This window comes from Saccopteryx bilineata, chromosome 1, assembly GCF_036850765.1.
Source record: "Saccopteryx bilineata isolate mSacBil1 chromosome 1, mSacBil1_pri_phased_curated, whole genome shotgun sequence".
Lineage (NCBI taxonomy): Eukaryota > Metazoa > Chordata > Mammalia > Chiroptera > Emballonuridae > Saccopteryx > Saccopteryx bilineata.
This window is the reverse complement of record NC_089490.1, coordinates 12,320,543-12,340,773: the sequence shown is the minus strand read 5'-3', so window position 1 is coordinate 12,340,773 and position 20,231 is coordinate 12,320,543. Positions and strand designations below refer to the sequence as shown.

Genomic DNA, 20,231 nt, shown 5'->3' with positions numbered 1-20,231 from the left:
ACGTTTCATTCTGCCCTGTCCCTTGCACTCAGTCCTCCCAACCGCTCCTCCGTGCCTCAGGCGGACCCTGTTCTCTGGGTGGGCCCATGACTTTTAATAAAAACATTGTCACCACTACAGGATTGTTTTTAGATCTGAATATTGAAATGAGAATCGGGGGCTTGGCCTGATTTTTAAGTTTCTGGTGGGTGATGGCTTCTTAGATGTCGCTGCCCCCTCTGTGCCTAGCCTCAGTGTGGCTTGGGAATGGAAGCCCCCCCCTCCCACACTGTGGTGATGTTCCCAGATGTGTAAGGCAGAAGAGTTTGAGTATTGACTTCCTAAGCCAGTGGGCCCCAGCGTTCCAGGGCGGTGCTGGGGTTGGGGGGGGGCTCTGATCTAAAGAGGGGAGACAGGAAGAAGGAGGAGAGAGGAAGAAACGGCATTCGTGTGGAAGCCCACACAATAGCAACAGCTGCAGACAAAGGGACTTACCACTTGGGTCTTGTGCCGGAAAGCGGGGTGGTGGTGGCCTGTGGGGGCGGTGAGATGGGGTGCAAAGGAGAGGCTCGGGGGTTGCGCAGGAGAAGATCTGAGCAAGCGTGAGCTTGGCGACTGGCTGCCTCGGTGATGGGCCTTTTCTGGGCTAAGCTGGTGGGACCACGGGCAGAGGAGTAGTGCTTGCTTTGTCTTCGGATGTGAGCTGCTGTGGCCTGAGTAGGTGGCTGCCCTTTAAGCCTCAGGTTTCTCTTGTTATGAGTCCTTGCCTGTCACTCTGCTCAGAATCCTCCAGTGGGCCCTCACTTCTCTGTCCACACCGTAACCCAGAAGGTTCTGCTTGATCTTGTGCTTGGTGTCCTTTCTGACCTCCTCTCCTAACTCTCCCTCTTCCCACTGCCCTCCAGTCATGCTGGCCTCCTTACTGTTCCTTGAACAATGAATGCTAAGCACATGTCTACCTCAGGGCCTTTGCACTTACTCTTTGCACTATTTGGGAGGTTTTTCTCCCAGGTGCATGCTCGAGCTTTTACTGTTCTTAATCTTTGCTCAGATGCCATCTCCATAGACAAGCCTTTCTTGCTGCTGCTGCTGCTGCTTCTTCTCTTTCTCTCTCTCTCTCTTTTTTTTTTTTTTGTTGAAAAAGCCCCTCTGGGTCATTCTCTGTTTCCTTACCAGTCTTATATTTTTCATGTCCCCTTGAGTCCCTGAAGTGCCACCCATCTGTGTGTAGATGTATTTATTGTCTCTCCTATGTCACCCCCTGCTGGGACATTGGCTCCACAGGGAAGGTATTTGTGTCTGACTTACTCCCAGCAGTTCCCCCGCTGCCCAGAACAGAGCTGGGCACACAGTAGGTGCTCAGGACACACCGAGTAACCGAACGGTGGTGGCAGAAGGGATTGCATTCTGTGCCTGACCACTCGAGAGGCTGGTAAGAGTTCAGCGCAAGGTGTGACGCTTGTCCGTGGGCCCGGATGCCGCAGTGCACCCCTGCCCTTGGCTCTGCCTTGGGGGGTGTGGCTGCCTTGCTGGCTCTGGGCAGGGACCTGGCTTTGTCTCGTTATTTATTGAGAATCTTCTGTGTTTTGAGCCGCCTTGGGTTAGGCTCGAGGACAGAGAGGAGGGCGTTCTATTCAGAGAGGCCCTTCATGTGCTCCCAAGCTCGTTTGTGCCAAGTCACAACAGAGAGAGATGCTGGATGGCATCTGGAGGAAGGAGATACTAGGAGTGGCATAATCAGGGCATGCTTCCTGGAGGAGGAAGGATTTCTTCAAGTGGCTGAGTGTCACAGGGAGGAAGCTGGAGGAAGTCAGGGTGGGGGAAGCTCAGGCGATGGACATAAAGTTTTCCTCTCCTTAGTTTCCGTCGGCAGTAAGCTGGAGAATTACTTTGTCCGTCCTTCCCTCTTCTCTCTCTCCTTCTTTCCTTTCTCAGTGCCCACCCACATGCCCATCACAGACACGGTCGCCTCCTCATCAGGCCCTTGTTGATTTGGTGGAGCAGGGAGAGCTGGGGTTTCTGAACTTGGGAGGGTTCACGATTGAGGCTGATGAGCTGGCGCAGCCCCAAGGAAGTGAAGGGCAGGGTCCCTGGGGTCCGGACCCCCACTGTGCCCTCCTCCTTGCTCTTAGAACCTGCCTCAGGCTGGGCGAGTGACCGGGAGCAGGGGCTGCTCTCTTTTCTAATAAAGGAGTAGATTACCTTGGAGAGAGGGGTGGGCAGAGCTCGGGGACCAGTCACTTCCACCACACCATTCGTTGATGTCCACCCACCCCGTGGGGACGCCAGCACAGTGCAGGCTGGGAGGTAGAGATCTGACGAGGAGTATGACACGACCCCCTCAAGTCAGGTGCAGAGAGGGTTGTGCTGCTAAGGTCTGAGGGAGCTAATTGGCCACCCCCCCTTCTCCCCCTGCGGACCGGGAGTTATGCAGGTGGGGATCAAACCTGGCTTTGTCACTGGTGGAGCATGGCTTCTGGTGGCCTGCTGCCTGAGTCCAGACTGTGCAGCCAGCCGTGCCGTGCCTCTGTCCAGCCAGGGCGGGAGCCCCGGGGGGGGGGGGGACTGCGGTCCAGCATCTTGGACCCACACACCAGGCTCCCATGAGTGGGGTGGGTATAGGAAGGAGGGGAGAGACCTCATGACCTCCCTCGCCTTCCCCTTGGGAGACTGGAGCTGCCAGCCCCTCCTTCCGTGCTAATGTGCAGCGCGGGTGTGTGAGGCATCTAAACATCTCAAAGAGATTCCACTCATCCATTCACACTTGCCCAGCTCTGCTGAGCATCCGGGCTGGGCCTGGCAGACGCAGAGGCGACAGAGATTAAATAAGTGCTGAAGGGAAGGAACATGGAGACACTGAGGAGACAAGGTGGCCAACAGCTTGGAAAGCTTGGCTCAAGGATGACAGAAGACAGGGACGTGGGGGCAGCCCCGGGGAGGCCTGGAGCCCTCTCTGGACCCGGCTGCCTCTCTGAGCCCTGAGGGGCTGGCTTGGGAGGGACCAGATGTGACCCCCCCCACCAGACATGAGGGGGGCGGCTGCAAGCAAGCAGGAGGGAGCCCGCTGGTGGTGCCCCCCTGGTGTGGCCTCCCCTGATGGCCCTGGGGGCCGGGGCGGGGTCCTTCTCTCGGACTCTGCCCTTTGCTCCAGTACTTAGAGGAAAATTCCGCTTCCTTGGGTTTGGGAGACTACAGAGCAGCTCAGGTAGAACCGAATCTGAGTTTTAGTAAATCACAGGAGCGATCTTCGGGTCTGGACATGTCACGGTTTGTGGTTCGTGCTGGCTCAGGCCCTGGCTGGTGCGGGAAGGGTTCAGGTCGGACTTGGGAAAGCGTGCAACCCTGAATCCTGCTTGTGGGGACCGGAAGGGCCCTGAGAGGCACATCCGTCCAGAGACACCAGAGAGGCCCCCGGGTGGCGGCGGAGGAGGCCGTGGCAGTGGAGGGGGCAGAGGTGGACTGCACCCATCCCCCCAGCTCCCTTCACACCCTCTTTCACCGAAGAGAATGTTCTGGAAGAGGCTGTTGGCCGGCGAGCTGTTGCTGCGTGGAGATGATTGTGTGCTTGCCCCCCTGCTCCTCAGTCCCTCCCGTCGGTTGTATCCTCCCAGGGAACGGAGTCCAGTGAGGGTCAGGGAGGGAAGCGAACACTGGTGGGGGGAGGGGAGGAAGGTCAGGGAGAAGAGACCCCCCTGGGGTGGGGTGGGCACCACCGCCTGGACCTGCAGCCATTCTGGCCTCCCCTGCAGAGGGACCCCCCACCAACCGTCCCAGGTTTGAGCTTTCCTGGCTGTTTTGGAAACGGAGGGTGGTGGTCTGAGGACTTCCAGCCCCCCCTTTCCCGGGTGAAGGAGGCAGCCTGCCCCCCTCCCCCACCCCAGCCTCTGCTCTCGGTGACTCCTTTCACTCACAAGGGTATTTTTACTTCCCCTTGTTCCTGTTACATGATCAAAGGATGGAGGGAGGCCGGGAGAGGCAGCGGTCTGCCAGGCTCTTTGGAGAAGCTCAGAAAAGACAGGCCTGCTGGGACTGAGGGGAGGGCTGGGGCCCAGTCAGTCCCGGAGGGAGAGGGGGCTGTGGGCTGTGGGCAGTGGGCCTGGGCAGGACTTGTGTCCTTGGGGGTCTTCATTCTAATTCTGCAGGTGTTTGCCTTTCGCCTCTCTGAGGTCTCCTTCCCACGCGCTCTCTGTCCTCCCCCTGTGCCTGTGTGTGTGTGCACACAGTGCCCGTGTGTGTGTGCGCGTGCGCACGGTGCCTGTGTGTGCACACTGCCCAGCTCGCAGGTGCTCAGGCTTTAAGGTGAGGCCAGCGTCACACCCTCAGGGAGGATCTGGGTCCTGGGCTAGCAGGGCCTGGCTGGGAGCTCTGTGCATCGGCCCTGGCCTCCCCGCCCCTGGCCCGAGTGCCCGGCTGCAGCCTCCGCACGCGGTCTGGGCACGTGGTTCGTCCTGATGCCCCAAATGCCTCCAGTGGAAACTCCCCATGCGGAGCCCCAGCCTGTAAAAACTGGGCGGGGCCCGCATGGTAGAGCAGGCCGGGGGCCTGGGCTCTGTGTCCCCAGCTGAGGTTCGGTGCCTCAGTCTCCTCATCTGTGCGATGGGGATAGAAGTCGCCCCCGGCTCCTCGGGAGGTGAGCACTGCTGAGCGAAGCTCTCAGGACAGACAGCGCCTGGCGTGGAGTGGCATGTTGTCATCTGCGGTTCTCTTTCCTCGGGGACACTCTTGGCATTTGGACAAGACAGCGTTTCACTGTGCGGGCCCTCTCCATGGCCCCTGTGACCCTGCCGGGATGCAGGCTAGGCGATGACTCCCTCCCATTATTGTGACAATGGAATATGCCCCTGCAGGCACAGCGTGTCCCTGCAACCCACCCATTTCACAGACTTTGAAACTGAGGACTCCCAGGGGACATGCCCGGGCCCCAGCAGGGCAGTGGCAGAACTGTGGCATCTGTCTCAAGGCTTCTCCGGGTTCTCTTTCTGAATGGCTTAGTATTGGCATCAGCAACTAGGACCCCATGTCCCCTCAGTCCCCACAGCCACCTGGGAAAGAGCTCTGATAAAGTCACCTTCGTGTGAGTGATGGTGACAGTTCTTCCCCTGTCCCCTGTATTTTCACAACTCTGCCACCTCCCCAAAGCACAGACCGTCAACCCTAGGACCCTGGATCCTGGCTTCAGGGGTGAGGGTGATATGAGGAAGTTTTCCTGCACGTGGCCCCGGGGCTCTCTCAGTGTGACTGGTGCTGGTTTGAGTCCCAGACCCACCCTGACTTGCTGTGTGACTTTGGGATGGCCCTGGGCTACTGGCTCACCTGCAGAATGGGGCTAAGGAGAATGAACAGCATGTTGGTATTTGAGGAGCTAATGGGGAAGGAGTGTTTCAGTGATGGGGTGAGCCGTGAGGGTCCAGACGGTGGGTGCTGGGCAGAGAAGCCCAGGAGTTGAGGGCTGGGGCTCCCAGGTTTCTGTGTGTGTGTGTGTGTGTGTGTGTGTGAGTGTGTGTGTGTGTGTGTGTGTGAGATTACAGGAGGGGGACAGGTGGCTCTGAGACCACCTGCTTGGCCTTGAGGGAGGGACCCCACCTTCTAGGAAATGTCCCAATCCAAACACCAGCAATTCTTCCAAATGGCTAGGGAAACCGAGGCAGCATGCTGGTGGCTGGCTGGTCTTCGTTTGGCCAACCCACGAGGAAGGGAGCTGGGGTCGGCCTCCAGCCCGGCCCTGACTCAGCCTCCAGCCTTCTTCCTGTGGTCTCCTGAGTCAAGGGGAGGGAGGGAGGCTGCTGGCTCTGAGCAGGGCGGGAGGCTAGGGGTGGGGAAAGGAAGCCCAGGGGAAATTAGCCCAAATTAGCAGCGAGATGAGGAAGAGCGGGTGTTCTCTACCCCTGCCAATAAATATTTAATCACAACAACAATAATAATGACGATGATGCTAATAGCCAGCAGGAACTCAGGCCGTAACCTGAGCCCCACTCTCAGAGGGAGTAAGTGTCCTGGGAAGGAGGGGGAGAGAAGGAGCAATGGAGAAATTGAGAGAGAAAGATGGGCAGAGAGAGAGGGAGGGGGAGGGAGGCCAAACCAGCAAGAAGGAGGCTTGCTTCTTCCTGAGGACCCCAGGGTTCGCCCTCTGCCTGGGGTTGCTGGGTAGCTGGGCTGGAAATATGATCGTGGGAGGGTCCGCCTTGCTCTCCCGAGTCAGGAGGAGAATCCCAAACCCCTGATGGTCTCAGCTCCTCCCCAGCTGTCTGAGTGAGCTGCTCTCAGACTGATCCCTTCTCCAGGAAGCCTTCTTGGCTTTCCTTTGTCTCAGAGTCCCCCAGGAGCCTAAGTGTCTCGGGTTCCAGAGCTGGGCGCTGGGAAGCTGGGTGCTAGGCAGTATTCTTTCTTCTGGTCACACTACCTGGGTGATTTGGGCAGAATGCTCTGGGCCTCAGTCTCCTCATCTCTAAAATGGGTTGGGCCCAGTGGGAGCGGTTTCTTGCTTCTCCTTGGTGTGGATGAACGTTAAGGAAGACCTCTGTCTTCCCAGGCCAGTGCAGGCTACGTGCCCCGAGGAGTTGTGTGCTCTCGGATGCTCAGGTTTCTGGTGGCCGTGGGCACAGGCCTTCAGAAACGTTCAGACCTGACCCAGTTTCTGCTGGGAGCTCTGGCGTTTGGGCCCAGGTTGAGCCGCTGCCAGGAGGAAACGAAGAGGAGGTCTGTGGAGCGTTTGGCAGTAGTGTCCAGCCCCTCTCCTCTCAGGCTCCTGATGGGAGGTCAGAAGAGCTGCTGTCTTCTTTGGGCTTCTGTTTGATTCTCTCTCTCTCTCTCTCTCCCTCCCTCCCTCCCTTCTAAGGTTGGTAGGAGGAAGCACTGGAGCTGTTTTCTCTTTGAGGACAAGAGATGCCAAGCTAGGATCACGGTCCTCCTTTCCCAGTCATCTGCCAAGAGCAGGCCTGCAGGACGCGGGGACCAAGCCCAGTTCTCTGCCGTCTGTGGGCATGGCCTGTGCCGGCGTCTGAGCGCTGCCCGAGTGGCAAGGCGCACCAGCATGGTCTGGTCCGTTGGCAGAACTCAGCCACCCCGCCGCTGAAGCTGCCCTGGAGAGACTTGTGGGGGCTGCTCTGCCCATGCTCCCCCAGGCCGTGGGGCCAGGGGCCTGCCAGGGCTAGGCGTGAGACCCCCCATCCATGGATCTCTAGGCGTTTCCGAGATGCCTGGGAAGAGAGGCTGGGGCTGGTGGTGGGCCCGGCTACCCTTCTGCCTGCTCCTCGGCTTTGCTGGCCCTTGGGTGCCTTCCTCACTGGGGAAGCCCAAGGGCCACCCCCACATGAATTCCATCCGCATAGATGGGGACATCACGCTGGGCGGCCTGTTCCCGGTGCACGGCCGGGGCTCGGAGGGCAAGGCCTGTGGAGAACTGAAGAAGGAGAAGGGCGTCCACCGTCTGGAGGCCATGCTCTTTGCCCTGGACCGCATCAACAACGACCCGGACCTGCTGCCCAACATCACGCTGGGCGCCCGCATTCTGGACACCTGCTCGAGGGACACCCACGCCCTCGAGCAGTCGCTGACCTTTGTGCAGGCGCTCATCGAGAAGGACGGCACGGAGGTCCGCTGCGGCAGCGGTGGCCCACCCATCATCACCAAACCCGAGCGCGTGGTGGGCGTCATCGGTGCTTCAGGAAGCTCGGTCTCCATCATGGTGGCCAACATCCTCCGTCTCTTCAAGGTGAGTCGCGCCAGCCTGCCTGCCTGCCTGCCGGTTGGTCCCGGAGGTGGTCTTCCCCCACCAGGGTGCCAGGCCTGGCCGCGGCTCCTTCCTCCTCTGGCTCTTCCTCACACCGGGAGAGTTTCCTGGGAGTGGCGTTGTGAGAATCTGGGGCCTGTCCTTTGCAGAGCGCGGGCCCGGCTGAGCGGAGCCGTCGGGGCGGGACCCGGCTGGGTGGCGCTGACCATGGTGCTGAAGAGGCACCTGCCGCAGGCAGCTCCCGGATCAATGAATTCTGCTCCTTCGCGGGGAATTCTGAACCAGGAGCGGAAAGGGAAGGGCTGGGAACAGCAGCAGGGAGGAGGAGGAGATATGCAGACCTGCACGGGGAAAGACAGACGGATAGCAAGGGAGACAGATGACATGATAGACAGAATGGCAGTATGAATGCTTCCAGGGGAAAGCTAAGACTTTTGTTTTGACATTGTTTTCAAATAATTGCCACTCCCAAGAAAGATTACGTTTTTCTTCTGGGTCACCGCGAGAGCCCCACGTGGCCTTCCTTGATCCACTCCAAGATCGTGGTTAGAAAAAGGTGTCCTGATTTTTTTTCTATGGGTGCTGGGGTCGCGGAGCGCACGGAGAATGGAGATGAGGACGGAAAAAGGCCTGGGGTGCAAGCAGGCGGTCCCCGGTTCTGGTGCCCTTGGCCCGGAACCAAGCCTCCCTCCCTCATTTCCTTCCTCTGCCTGTCTCCTCCTTGCACACCTTTCTCCCTTTTCCTTCTGGAATCCCTCCCTGCCCCCCTCCCTGCCGCCTCCCTTCCTCTCTTCCTGGGGCAGGAGCTGCTGATTTGCAATTCAATTGGAGCCAAGTGCTTCGCTAAGCTGCTAAAGCTACTGAAAGCTACAGGGTAGAGAGAAAAAACATTACAAGCATTTTCCCCATAATTATGTGCCTGCTCCTCTTTCTCGGAGCCTCCTCTTTGCTCCGTGTTGCTGTGTGTGTGCATGTGCAATCGTGCGTGCCTGTGCGTGTGTGAGAGAGAGAATGGGGTGAGGAGGAAGGGGGCACAGAGGAAGCCATTGGGCTCTTCCTTCACCCTGGTGTCAGAGTGTCAGCCTCTGGTTGGGCCCCTTCTCTCAGGGTCTCTGGCCTCAGGGATGAGACTTGAGAGGCTGTTGGCCCCGTGCAGGGCGGGAAGCGCTGAGCCTAGAGCCCTCTCGCCTGGATCCTTTCTGGAACCCATGTGGCCAATCCCACCCTGCACCCGCCACAGTTCCTACTGTGTGGGGGCTGGGCAGAGGTGGGCATGGATGGCACGGAGGGCCCCTGTGTTGGGGATGGGGGCTGGTGGTGGGAGAGAGAGGAAGCTGGACTTGTCCCGGCACTGTGTGGGGTGGGGTCAGAACTGTGCTGTGGGCCGTGTGTGCCATGTGGTTCTGGTCTCTGTGCCTTTCTCCTGCAGTGTTGGTTTTACTCGATGATCTAGATGAAAACACTACTTTAATTTGAGAACAAATGGATGCATTAGGAAGAATGTAAAACAGAGGAAGGAAGCAGGAGACTGGAGGGAATCTCTGCCCTTGGAGGACCATCTGAACAGTCCCTGGGGCGCTGTTGCTGGGGGGGGGCATTTCTCGGTGGGATGGTCTGGGAACGGTAGCCTGGTCCAGCCCTTCCACCTGCCCAATTTTACAGCAAGGCTTGGAGACCCAGAGGAGGTGGGGGCAGGGCAGGGCTGTCCCAGCCACCAGGGTCCAGTGATGGCTTGAGCTACCTGAGTCATCCGTTCAGCCTGCCTTGGCGGTGAGGAGAATTGGGCCTGCTGGCAGGAGGGACAATCCCGAGACTCCTGGTTAGCCTGTCGGGGTGGGGCACAGACCCCCACCCTCTGAGAAGGCCAGGGCTTGGGTGGGGCTGCTACAGCTTCCTTATCTCAGCTTTTTCTTAAACTCTCGTCTGCAGAAAAATGGTTAAATAGCCTGTTTGGGTTCTTGGGTCTGTGATATTGATGAGGATGCCTTCCCACCATCTCCCAGAGGGGAGCCAGTGCCCACATTAGAGGGAGGCGAAAAGATTAAGGGAGCTGAGAGGTGTCACTTAACATGTGGCAAAGGCTGTAAGAAAGGTCACTGTCAACATTAGGCTTTCCAGTGTGTTCTTGAAAACATGTCTATTTTGGGACGAGGGGCTCAGTGTACCACACGGGGTGGGCTGTGACTTCAATGCTAACTGTTCTCAGGATCGTGAAGGTCTTGGGTATGGTCGAGAGAGCCTGGGGTCAAAGTGTCTAATAAGCCAGGGGCTCACAGGTGTTGCTTGTCCTCTGCCCATCTGGTCACAGAAATCATGCTGGACTTCAGTTTGTGCCTCCTCAGATTCCAGGAGTCCCCAAGGCTGTACAGAGAAGAGAAGAAATGGGGGGACAGAAGGGACAGGTGGGAAAGGAAAGGGAGAGGCAGAGGGGGAGATGAAGAAAGAACCATAGGGAGACCAGCGGTTGTTGTTTGCACTCTGGCTGTAGCCTGCCCTCCAGCTGTAGTCTGAGTTCCGGCAGTAGTCTGCATTCTGATTGTAGCCTGCTATAGCCTGCACTCCAGCTGTAGTCTGCACTCTGGCTATATCCTGCACTCTGGCTGTAGTCTGCCCTCCAGCTGTAGCCTGTACTCTGGCTATAGCCTGCACTCTGGCTGTAGTCTGTGCTCTGGCTATATCCTGCACTCCGGCTGTAGTCTGCCCTCCAGCTGTAGCCTGCACTCTGGCTATAGCCTGTACTCCAGCTGTAGTCTGCCCTCCAGCTGTAGTCTGCACTCTGGCTATATCCTGCACTCCAGCTATAGTCTGCCCTCCGGCTATAGTCTGCACTCTGGCTGTAGTTTGCACTCTGGCTGTAGTCTGTGTTCTAGTTGTAGCCTGCTCTCCAGCTGTAGTCTGCACTCAGGCTGTAGCCTACACTCTGGCTGTAGTCTGCCCTCCGGCTGTAGTCTGCCCTCCGGCTGTTGTCTGCCCTCCAGCTGTAGCCTGCACTCTGGCTATAGCCTGCACTCCGGCTGTAGTCTGTGCTCTGGCTATAGCCTGCACTTCGGCTGTAGTCTGTGCTCTGGCTATATCCTGCACTCCAGCTGTAGTCTGCACTCTGGCTATATCCTGCACTCCAGCTGTAGTGTGCCCTCCGGCTGTAGTCTGCGTTCCGGCTATAGTCTGCATTCTGGTTGTAGCCTGCTGTAGACTGTACTCTGGCTGTAGCCTGCCCTCCAGCTGTAGTCTGCGTTACAGCTGTAGTCTGCACTCTGGCTGTAGTCTGCATTCCAGCTGTAGTCTGCGTTGTAGCTGTAGCCTGCCCTCCAGCTGTAGTTTGCACTCCGGCTGTAGTCTGCATTCTAGCTGTAGCCTGCCCTCCAGCTGTAGTCTGCACTCAGGCTGTAGTCTGCACTCCGGCTGTAGTCTGCATTCTAGCTGTAGCCTGCCCTCCAGCTGTAGTCTGCGTTACAGCTATAGTCTGCATTCTGGTTGTAGCCTGCTGTAGCCTGCCCTCCAGCTATAGTCTGCACTCCGGCTATAGTCTGCCCTCTAGCTGTAGTCTGCACTCTGGCTGTTGTCTGCGTTCCAGCTATAGTCTGCATTCTGGCTGTAGTCTGCATTCTGGTTATAGCCTGCTGTAGCCTGCACTCCGGCTGTAGCCTGCCCTCCAGCTGTAGCCTGCACTCCGGCTATAGTCTGCACTCCAGCTGTAGTCTGCGTTCTAGCTGTAGCCTGCCCTCCAGCTGTAGTCTGCACTCCGGCTGTAGTCTGCACTCCAGCTGTAGTCTGCGTTCTAGCTGTAGCCTGCTCTCCAGCTGTAGCCTGCCCTCCAGCTGTAGTCTGCACTCCAGCTGTAGTCTGCACTCCGGCTGTAGTCTGCATTCTAGCTGTAGCCTGCCCTCCAGCTGTAGTCTGCCCTCCAGCTGTAGTCTGCACTCAGGCTGTAGTCTGCCCTCCAGCTGTAGTCTGCACTCAGGCTGTAGTCTGCCCTCCAGCTGTAATCTGCCCTCCGGCTGTAGTCTGCGTTCTGTGGTTCCCTTTTAGCAGTGTTAATGTCCCAGGCTGGCAACAAGAAGGCTCCTAAATAATTAAACTGGTAGAAATGAGAGGCTGGGCGAGAAACTTAAAAGCCATTTACAGAGGCAAAAAGATTGAACTTTGGGGAGGGAGGTCGGGAGCAGGAGTTTGGGCAGGAGAAGGTGAGGGCGGGGCACCTTGGGGGGCCCTGGGGAGCTGCCAGGTCAGGTGTCTATTTCAAAGGGCTCCATGGGGGGGGCCAGCCCTGCTCCCGTTCCTGTTCCTGCCAAGGCCATTAGCAGAGCCTGCTGGAAACTTCTACCAGAGGCTATGATTATAGCTCTCCTTCCGCCCAGGGGTGGATTTCCTCTGCACAGCTGAGAGAGGGCTCTGGCTTTGGGGGCGGCTTTCTGCATAAGAGAGTGTTTATGGGGAGCAGTCAGGGTGAGGGTGTGAACAAAGCTCACGAGTGGCAGAGCTGAAAGGGGCCGACTCCCTGTTCTGCAGATGTGGAAACAGCCCTGAGTAGGTGACAGGGGCAAGGCTGGAAGTCAAAAGTTTCCAGCTTTGACTCCTGACACCTTCCAGACTGCCTGCCTGGCCAAATAAACAGGGTTGCAAGTAGGACTCCATCCCAGGCCTTCACGGAGGCTCAGAGGCCCTGACTTCGGGAAGTCATGGGTCTGACAGCTACGTCCCTGCTCCTAATCCGCCCCGCCATCCTCACGTTGGCTCTCTTCTCCCAGGAGACGGACTGCGACGGGGGTGCTGGTTGATAAGCCCAGAGACTGTGGCCTGCACCGTGCTATGTTGTGGGGCCGGCCCGGGCTCCAGAGCCAGTCAGGCCTGGGTTTGAATCTCTGCTCTGCCAGTTACCTCCCCATGTCTGCTCACTAGATCAGTCACTTACACGAGTGAAAATAGGAGAATTATTTTGGGGACCACCATGGCAGAAATCACCTTAAGCATAAGTGAATTCAACTAGGATCATTGGGTCTATAATCTTCATACCACATTGGATGATGAACTCTTTCAGGGATCGGCATGAAATTCCTGGCAACCGGTTCGTGGACCAGCCAGCAGTTTGAATACACTGATGTACACCACAGTGTGAATGGGCCAATAAGACCTTGTCCTGAGAGCAGCCGTTGTTGGGGGCAGAAAGAACACATTGAGTGCCCTGGAAGGGAGCACTTGTCACACTCCGGGGCTGTCAGAGCACAGAGGACCCAGAAGTCATTTCCCTGAGTCCCTTGTTCATTTTACAGGGGAGAGAAAGCCCGAGGCTTGAAGAAGCGGAGACTGCACAGTGTGTGGCCAAGAATTTGGACGCTGGAGCTGGGCGGGCAAATTGTTTATCCTGTTCGTGCCTCAGTTTCCTCATTTGTAAAATGAGGATGACGAACGCTCTCTTAGACCAGGTGGAGGAGTTAACAGTTATTGTCCACAAATGGCCTAGCACAGAGCCTGGCACACAGTCAGCCTGCAGGAAATGTCACTGCACAGCCTGTAGCTGGGCCTGAAGTCAGCACGAGAGACTTGTCCATGCGGAAGAGGCTGGAGCCAGTGGGCAGTGACAGCCGGTGACCTTTGAGGCTGGTCCTGGAGGGACCTGGCCATCTGCTGGTCCCTGGTGTCTCCCCGCAGTGTTGAGATGGAGCGGCCAACCGAACTTTCGGATAAGGAGAGTTTTCTCGCTGTCACAACAGTGGGGATGGGCAGGAGTGGGGGAGGGAGGGCGTGAAGGGGCAGGCAGGAGAGATGATGGAGGAGGATACTAGTCAGTGCGGGGGGGGGGCAGGTGCCCCAGCTTCCCAGGAGAAGTCTGTGCTGCGTGGGACTGTGGGTGCCGTCAAGGTTCGTGGCTTCTAGAGAAAGCTGGCTGCCTGCTGCTTGGCTCCTCTGCTTCTCAGCGCCTAGCCCTGAGCTCCTGGGGGAACCTGGTGGCTTAGCAATCATCGGGGGTTCTGTTGAGATTGTGGGCTTTGTGTGTCTCAAAGCACTGTCCCCACACAACCGAGAGCCTAGTCGCTCTTCTGCAACCTGGCCACCTACCCTGAAGGAACTCCGTCCTCCCAGCGCCCCGGGCCCGCCCTCTCTGTATGATCAGTAGACCCTGCAGCCTCCCCCTTCAGGATGCAGCCTGGTGGCGAGCACCCCTCCCCTCCCGCACGGGTCTCACCCAGGCCCCGCCCTCTCTGTGTGATCAGTAGACCCTGCAGCCTCCCCCTTCAGGATGCAGCCTGGTGGCAGCACCCCTCCCCTCCCGCAGGGGTCTCGCCCCGGGCCCGCCCTCTCTGTATGATCAGTAGACCCTGCAGCCTCCCCCTTCAGGATGCAGCCTGGTGGCGAGCGCCCCTCCCCTCCCGCACGGGTCTCACCCAGGCCCCGCCCTCTCTGTATGGTCAGTAGACCCTGCAGCCTCCCCCTTCAGGATGCAGCCTGGTGGCAGCACCCCTCCCCTCCCGCAGGGGTCTCGCCCAGGGCCCGCCCTTTCTGTATGGTCAGTAGACCCTGCAGCCTCCCCCTTCAGGATGCAGCCTGGTGGCAGCACCCCTCCCCTCCCGCAGGGGTCTCGCCCAGGCCCCGCCCTCACCCAGGCCCCGCCCTCACCCAGGCCCTGCCCTCTCTGTATGGTCAGTAGACCCTGCAGCCTCCCCCTTCAGAATGCAGCTTGGTGGCGAGCACCCCTCCCCTCCCGCACGGGTCTCACCCAGGCCGCCGCAGACAACGTCTCTCTCTGGATGGGCCTCCACAGCCACACCTGTGCCCGGTGGCCTATGCAAGCCTTCTAAAACCCACTTCTAATCTGCTTAACTTTTTACGGACTTCCCGTGGCTCTTGGATTAAAATGCAAGCTCTCAAACTCCGTCCCTGTGTGAGAGGCCCTGTGCTCCCCGGAGACCCTGACGGACCACATCTCTTGTCTCTTCTGGGTGCCTGTCACACCAGTCATTACTGTTTCCTTGGTGTCGTTTGAAGACACCAATACTCTTTTTTTTCTACCCCAGGGCCTCTGTACCTGCTGTCCCCTCTGTCTGGAATGTTCTCTCCCACTCTTTGGGGCCAGATCCTTCTTATATATAACCCTAAGCATAAATGGACCTTCTTCAGAGAACCCGCCCCCCCCCCACCCAGTTTTTGGTCATGTTCGTATTTGTTTTCTGTTTGCTGTCAGTGTTTTCTCCAGCCAGTGGCCCGGCTTTGCACGGTGGAGGAGCTAAGAGTGGCCTTTGTTTCAAGTATACTTTACAGTGGCCTGAGGTGCTGGGCTAGCAAGGGGGGAGGAAGCCACGGGAGGACTGATGGCCGTAGGTGGCCGTGGGGAGCTGCTCTCCCGTATGAAGTCCACACAGCCCTCGCCCCCCCCCCCTCCGATTTTGCAATGACTCTTTCCCCCTAAGCCCAGGTCTTTCTTTGACAGGAGTTTGGGAAAGGGGCCTCAGGAGCCAGGGGCAGGCCTGGGCTGAACAGAGAGGAGAGGGAGGTGGGGGAGGGGCTCGTGGTCCTGGTAGCAGCCCCAGGGGACTGGAGCCCCCAGACCGCTCCCTGCCGGTTCTCCTGTCTGCATGGCTGCGGCTGCTGGGTTAGGTGCTGCATAGCTCCTGTGGCTCTCGAGCCCGGAGCCTTGTCACCGCCATCTGGGGAGCATTCCGTTCCTGGACCTCAGCAGAGGATGAGGCCTGGGGCTGGGTCTGTATCTGGACATCTGCTGGGAGGCTCTGCTGGCCTCTGGACCAGGTGCTCCAGCAGAGGATGAGGCCTGGGGCTGGGTCTGTATCTGGACACCTGCTGGGAGGCTCTGCTGGCCTCTGGACCAGGTGCTCTGAGTTCCCCTCAGTGTCCCAGTATTCCTGCCCCACCTGGCTTCCCCAGGGAGCGCACCCCCCAGCAGGCAGGCAGGCCTCTCAAGCCCCCTTCCTTTGAGGCGCACCCTGGGGCGGCAGAGCCTCCCTGGTTCTGGCCGTGTGGCAGTGGAAGCAGGAGGGGTCAGTCAGCTCTGGCGACCCACTGGCCAGCGGGTTCATTGTTGCGGAATTAAAAGAAGGGAGCAGAGGCCTTTGGGGGCCGTTTCTTGGAGATGCCCGGAGGGGGGCCTGGTGGGCTCCTAGAGACCAGGTTGGAGTTGACAGGCCCCTGGGCAGATGTGTGACACTGAGGAGGGACTGAGGTGGGGCTGGGCCTGCGGAGGCTCAAGTTCATAAAGGTGGCTTCTGGTTCTCACTTTCCTGTGTGGGGCTCGGTTTGCCCATCTGTAAAAATCCATCCATCATCCATCATCCATCCATCCCTCCATCCATTTCTCCATCCCTCCATCCCTCCATCCTTCTACCTATCTCTCCACCCCCCATCCCCTGACCCATTCCTCCATCCATCCATCCACCCACCCACCCACCCACTGAATTAGAGTCGAGCATCCCTGGGCCTTTCCTTGCTGGAGCAGTAGTTCTCCATGTGGCTGCATGTTGGAATCAACCACAGAGTTTTAAAATCCTGGTGCTGAGCCCCACCCCAGGAATTGAGGTTTAATTGGTCTGAGGTGGGTCCTGGGTGATACTTGTGTGCAAACCAGGAGGAAAAACACCACTGTCAGCACCTTTATAAAGCAGGAAACAGAACAGATGGAGGCCTTCCCCTGGTGTCTTCCACGTTTGAAGGGGAAGGCAGGCAACGAATAGGTAAAACATATTAACGTGTGATGTCAAGGGGGAGCAGGTCCCTGCCGAACAAAGCACAGAAATGGCCAGAGAGCCCTGGGGGCCGCGGTGCTGATTAGATGGAATGGTTAGGGGTGGACTTTTATTATTTTATTTTTATTTTTATTTTTTTTGTATTTTTCTGAAGCTGGAAACGGGGAGAGACAGTCAGACAGACTCCCGCATGCGCCCGACCGGGATCCACCTGGCACGCCCACCAGGGGCGAAGCTCTGCCCACCAGGGGGCGATGCTCTGCCCCTCCGGGGGGGTCGCTCTGCCACGACCAGAGCCACTCTAGCGCCTAGGGCAGAGGCCAAGGAGCCATCCCCAGCGCCCGGGCCATCTTTGCTCCAATGGAGCCTTGGCTGCGGGAGGGGAAGAGAGAGACAGAGAGGAAGGAGGGGGTGGGGGGTGGAGAAGCAAATGGGCGCCTCTCCTGTGTGCTCTGGCTGGGAATCGAACCTGGGTCCCCCGCACGCCAGGCCGACGCTCTACCGCTGAGCCAACCGGCCAGGGCTGGAATGCCTTTCTTGATGTGTGATGGGCAGAGTCGGACTCCTCCTTCAACCCTGACTCAACCTCCGAGGCTCTCCCACCCTCCACAGGCAGAAACCCCCCGGGGACACCTGGGCGCTCGCAGGTCTCCCAGTGGTGCACGGCCATGTCGAGGGCGCGATCGGGCTGCATCTCTCTTGTCAGTCCTCCAGCGCCAGCGCCTGGCCCGAAGACAGACAGACAGACAGATGGACAAATCCGGAGTCCGAGTGAGCTGCGTCTGCAGCAGTGGTGGGCTCACACCGTCTGAAGGGTTAACCTCACATACCTCCCCCTGCCCAGCCCAGCCCAGATGAACTGTGTGCTTTTCAGTTTCCTCCCAATTTATTTTAAACTAGCATTTTTTAAATGACCCAGACACAGTGGAAATGAAAAGAAGGCAAATTCTCTACTTTATATTCCAATTGACCTTTACGCTGGCCATGTGCCCGGGGGCCTGAGCTGGGTGAGGCGAGGAGACGCAGGCTGGGCCTCCACTCCGGGATCTGGGGCTTTCCCGGGAAGTCCCCAGGCTCTATGTGGGGACGGGAGGGGGACACCCTCCGTCTGACGCTTCCTCTGTGCGTCTGTCCCCTCCGCCTCTGTCCCGTTCTGTCTGGCTCTGTGGCTTTCTCTGTTTTCCTCTCCTGCCCTGCCACATCTCTCTCTTCCTTCTGGTCCCTTTCAGACTCCCTGGGTGATGTGGGGACTCTGACTCTCGTCCCCAGCACCCAGGTTAAGGCCAGATGGTAGCAGCGGCCGGCGAGCCTCCCTGTTCCAGGCCGGGTGCCCCAGCCTTGCGCCCACTCTGGCCACCTGCCTGCCTCACACCTCACCACAGCCGTGGGCGTCTCTTAACTGAGCACTCCCTCCTAGTGGACACACCCCTCCCCTCCCCCGCCCAGGCCTCTCTCCCCTGACTCAGGCTGACCCTCGCACAGCCCCGGACATTTCTCCCGAGAGTGTGACCAGACCGTGGGAAAGTCTTGCTGTGGCTCTGGGCTCTGCTTGGCACCCCCTGCCCCCCGCAGTGGGAGGACGAGGGCTGCTTCCGCAGACCTCCCAGGGCTGTGGGGGGACCGGGCCCATCACCAAACATGAACTTGCTTCTGGAAGGGGAGTTCCTTGCTCTGCCACCTGCTGACTCTGTGACCTTGGGCAGCCCACATAGCCTTCCTGAGCCCAGCTGGCAGACCTGTAAAATGGGTGGGGTGGTTGTATGAAATGGGACGACGTGAAGTAACTAGCCCAGGGCCTAGTGCAGGGGTCCCCAAACTACGGCCCGCGGGCCGCATGCGGCCCCCTGAGGCCATTTATCCAGCCCCCACCATACTTCCAGAAGGGGCACCTCTTTCATTGGTGGTCGGTGAGAGGAGCACAAGATGTGGCGGCGGCACTTACGTACAGTACTATTTCCAGTGACGCGGGACGCACACATCACGGCTCCGGATCCTATCACTTGTTATGGCTAGCAGTGACAAATATGGAACCAGACATTGACCATCTCATTAGCCAAAAGCAGGCCCATAGTTCCCATTGAAATACTGGTTAGTTTGTTGATTTAAATTTACTTGTTCTTTATTTTAAATATTGTATTTGTTCCCATTTTGTTTTTTTACTTTAAAATAAGATATGCACACTGCACATAGGGATTTGTTCATAGTTTTTATTATAGTCCAGCCCTCTGACGTTCTGAGGGACAGTGAACTGGCCCCTTGTGTAAAAAGTTTGGGGACCCCTGGCCTAGTGCATAGTAGGTGCGCAAGAAACTGCGGTGGTTCTGACGTTTGCTCGTGTGTGAGGGAAGGGGGCTGGGCCCTCCTCCCTGTCTCCTCTCTTAAATCTCTCATTCATGGACCTGAGTCCTCCCCAGGCCTCAGGTCTCCCTGCGGTCAGCTGAGATGTGCCCGAGGGCGACCCAGGAGGTGTGCAGCCACTCAGCACAGGTTCATGCCCCCTGCACGCGGGGGGGGGGGGGGGCACAGTGAGGGCCCAGGCTCGCCCCCGGTCCCATGAGGATGGAATCAGACAGGCTTCGGGGAGGCTGGAGGCCCTGTCTGCTCTCCAGCTGTTCCCAGGGGCCAAGGGGGAATCTGAAACTCATCACAGCTGAAATACCACTGAGCACCACCCCCAGGCTGGGCCACAGCAGAGAGGCCTAATGGTCCTGTGGTTCCAGGGCTGCGGCCTGGAGAGAGGGGGCCCTGCCCCTGCTCCCCACCCCAGGAAGGGGGGGGGCGCCGGCAGCACTGGCCTCTGTCAGGGCCGTGGGCCCGGGCTCTTTGTCCACCCCCGCCCCCACCAGTGCGGGGGTGGGGGCAGAGCAGCTGGATGAGGGCACAGCTTAACCCTCAGGAGGAAATTCCGGGTGGGAGAGCCCCCCCCATCAGTGGTGATGGGGAGGTTTAGGACAGGGACTGGTGCACGGGAGGGGCGTTTGGGAAGTGGGGTGCACACAGCTTTCTCAAGCGCACCTCTTATGTCATTAAAGGTGAATGGCATCTTCCATGAGGGTCTGACAGGGACGGGCTTCTCTCATAGACTTTAGTAACAAACTAACTACTCAAGCACATGAAAAATTGTAGAGAATAATATAATAAACCACCACTGGGCTTGGTCAAATATTGATATTTTCTTCAATTTTTTTTTTAAAAATTATTTTTCTTAAGTGAGAAGTGGAGAGGCAGAGAGACAGACTCCCGCATGCGCCCTAACTGGGATTCACCCCGCAATCCCCCTACCGGGCGATGCTCTGCCCATCTGGGGCTGTTGCTCTGTTGCTTGGCAACCTGAACCATTCTAGCGCCTGAGGCAGAGGCCATGGAACCATCCTCAGTGCCTTGGCCAACTTTGCTCCCAGGAAGCTTTGGCTGCGGGAAGGGAAGAGAGAGAAAGAAAGGAGAGGGGGAGGGGTGGAGAAGCAGATGGTGCTTCTCCTGTGTGCCCTGACCAGGAATCGAACCCGAGTCTTCCACATGCTGAGTCAATGCTCTACCACTGAGCCAACCGGCCAGGGCCCTATTTTTCCCTAATTTTGCTTCGAAAAAAAAAATTTTTTTTTTTACTTTAAGAAGACATTGCAGATAGAACCAGAGGCCCTGCACGAACCTCTGGGCCCCTCTTCTCTCCTCCCCCTTGTCCTTAGGGGTTGTTATTAATCCCTTTAATTCCTGTGCACTTAAACATCTGTATCTCTACCTCCATCTCTACAGGTAGTAGTCGTGCACGTTCTAAGTGTGACAGAAACTGAGCGTGCTGTGTGGCTGCTCAGTTCCTTTGCTATGTGGTT

The 20,231-nt window shown here is 58.0% G+C and overlaps 1 protein-coding gene across 1 annotated transcript in view; it reads left to right on the top strand.

Annotated features, from left to right (window-relative positions):
• Positions 1-6,820: 6,820 nt before the first annotated feature.
• The window catches only part of GRM4 (glutamate metabotropic receptor 4), a 115,878-nt gene continuing 102,467 nt past the window's right edge, over positions 6,821-20,231 (top strand). Inside the window, exon 1 of the mRNA XM_066279627.1 lies at positions 6,821-7,690. Within this exon, the coding sequence (XP_066135724.1) occupies positions 7,172-7,690 (519 nt within the window). The 5' untranslated portion in view covers positions 6,821-7,171. The remainder of the gene's footprint in view (positions 7,691-20,231) is intronic.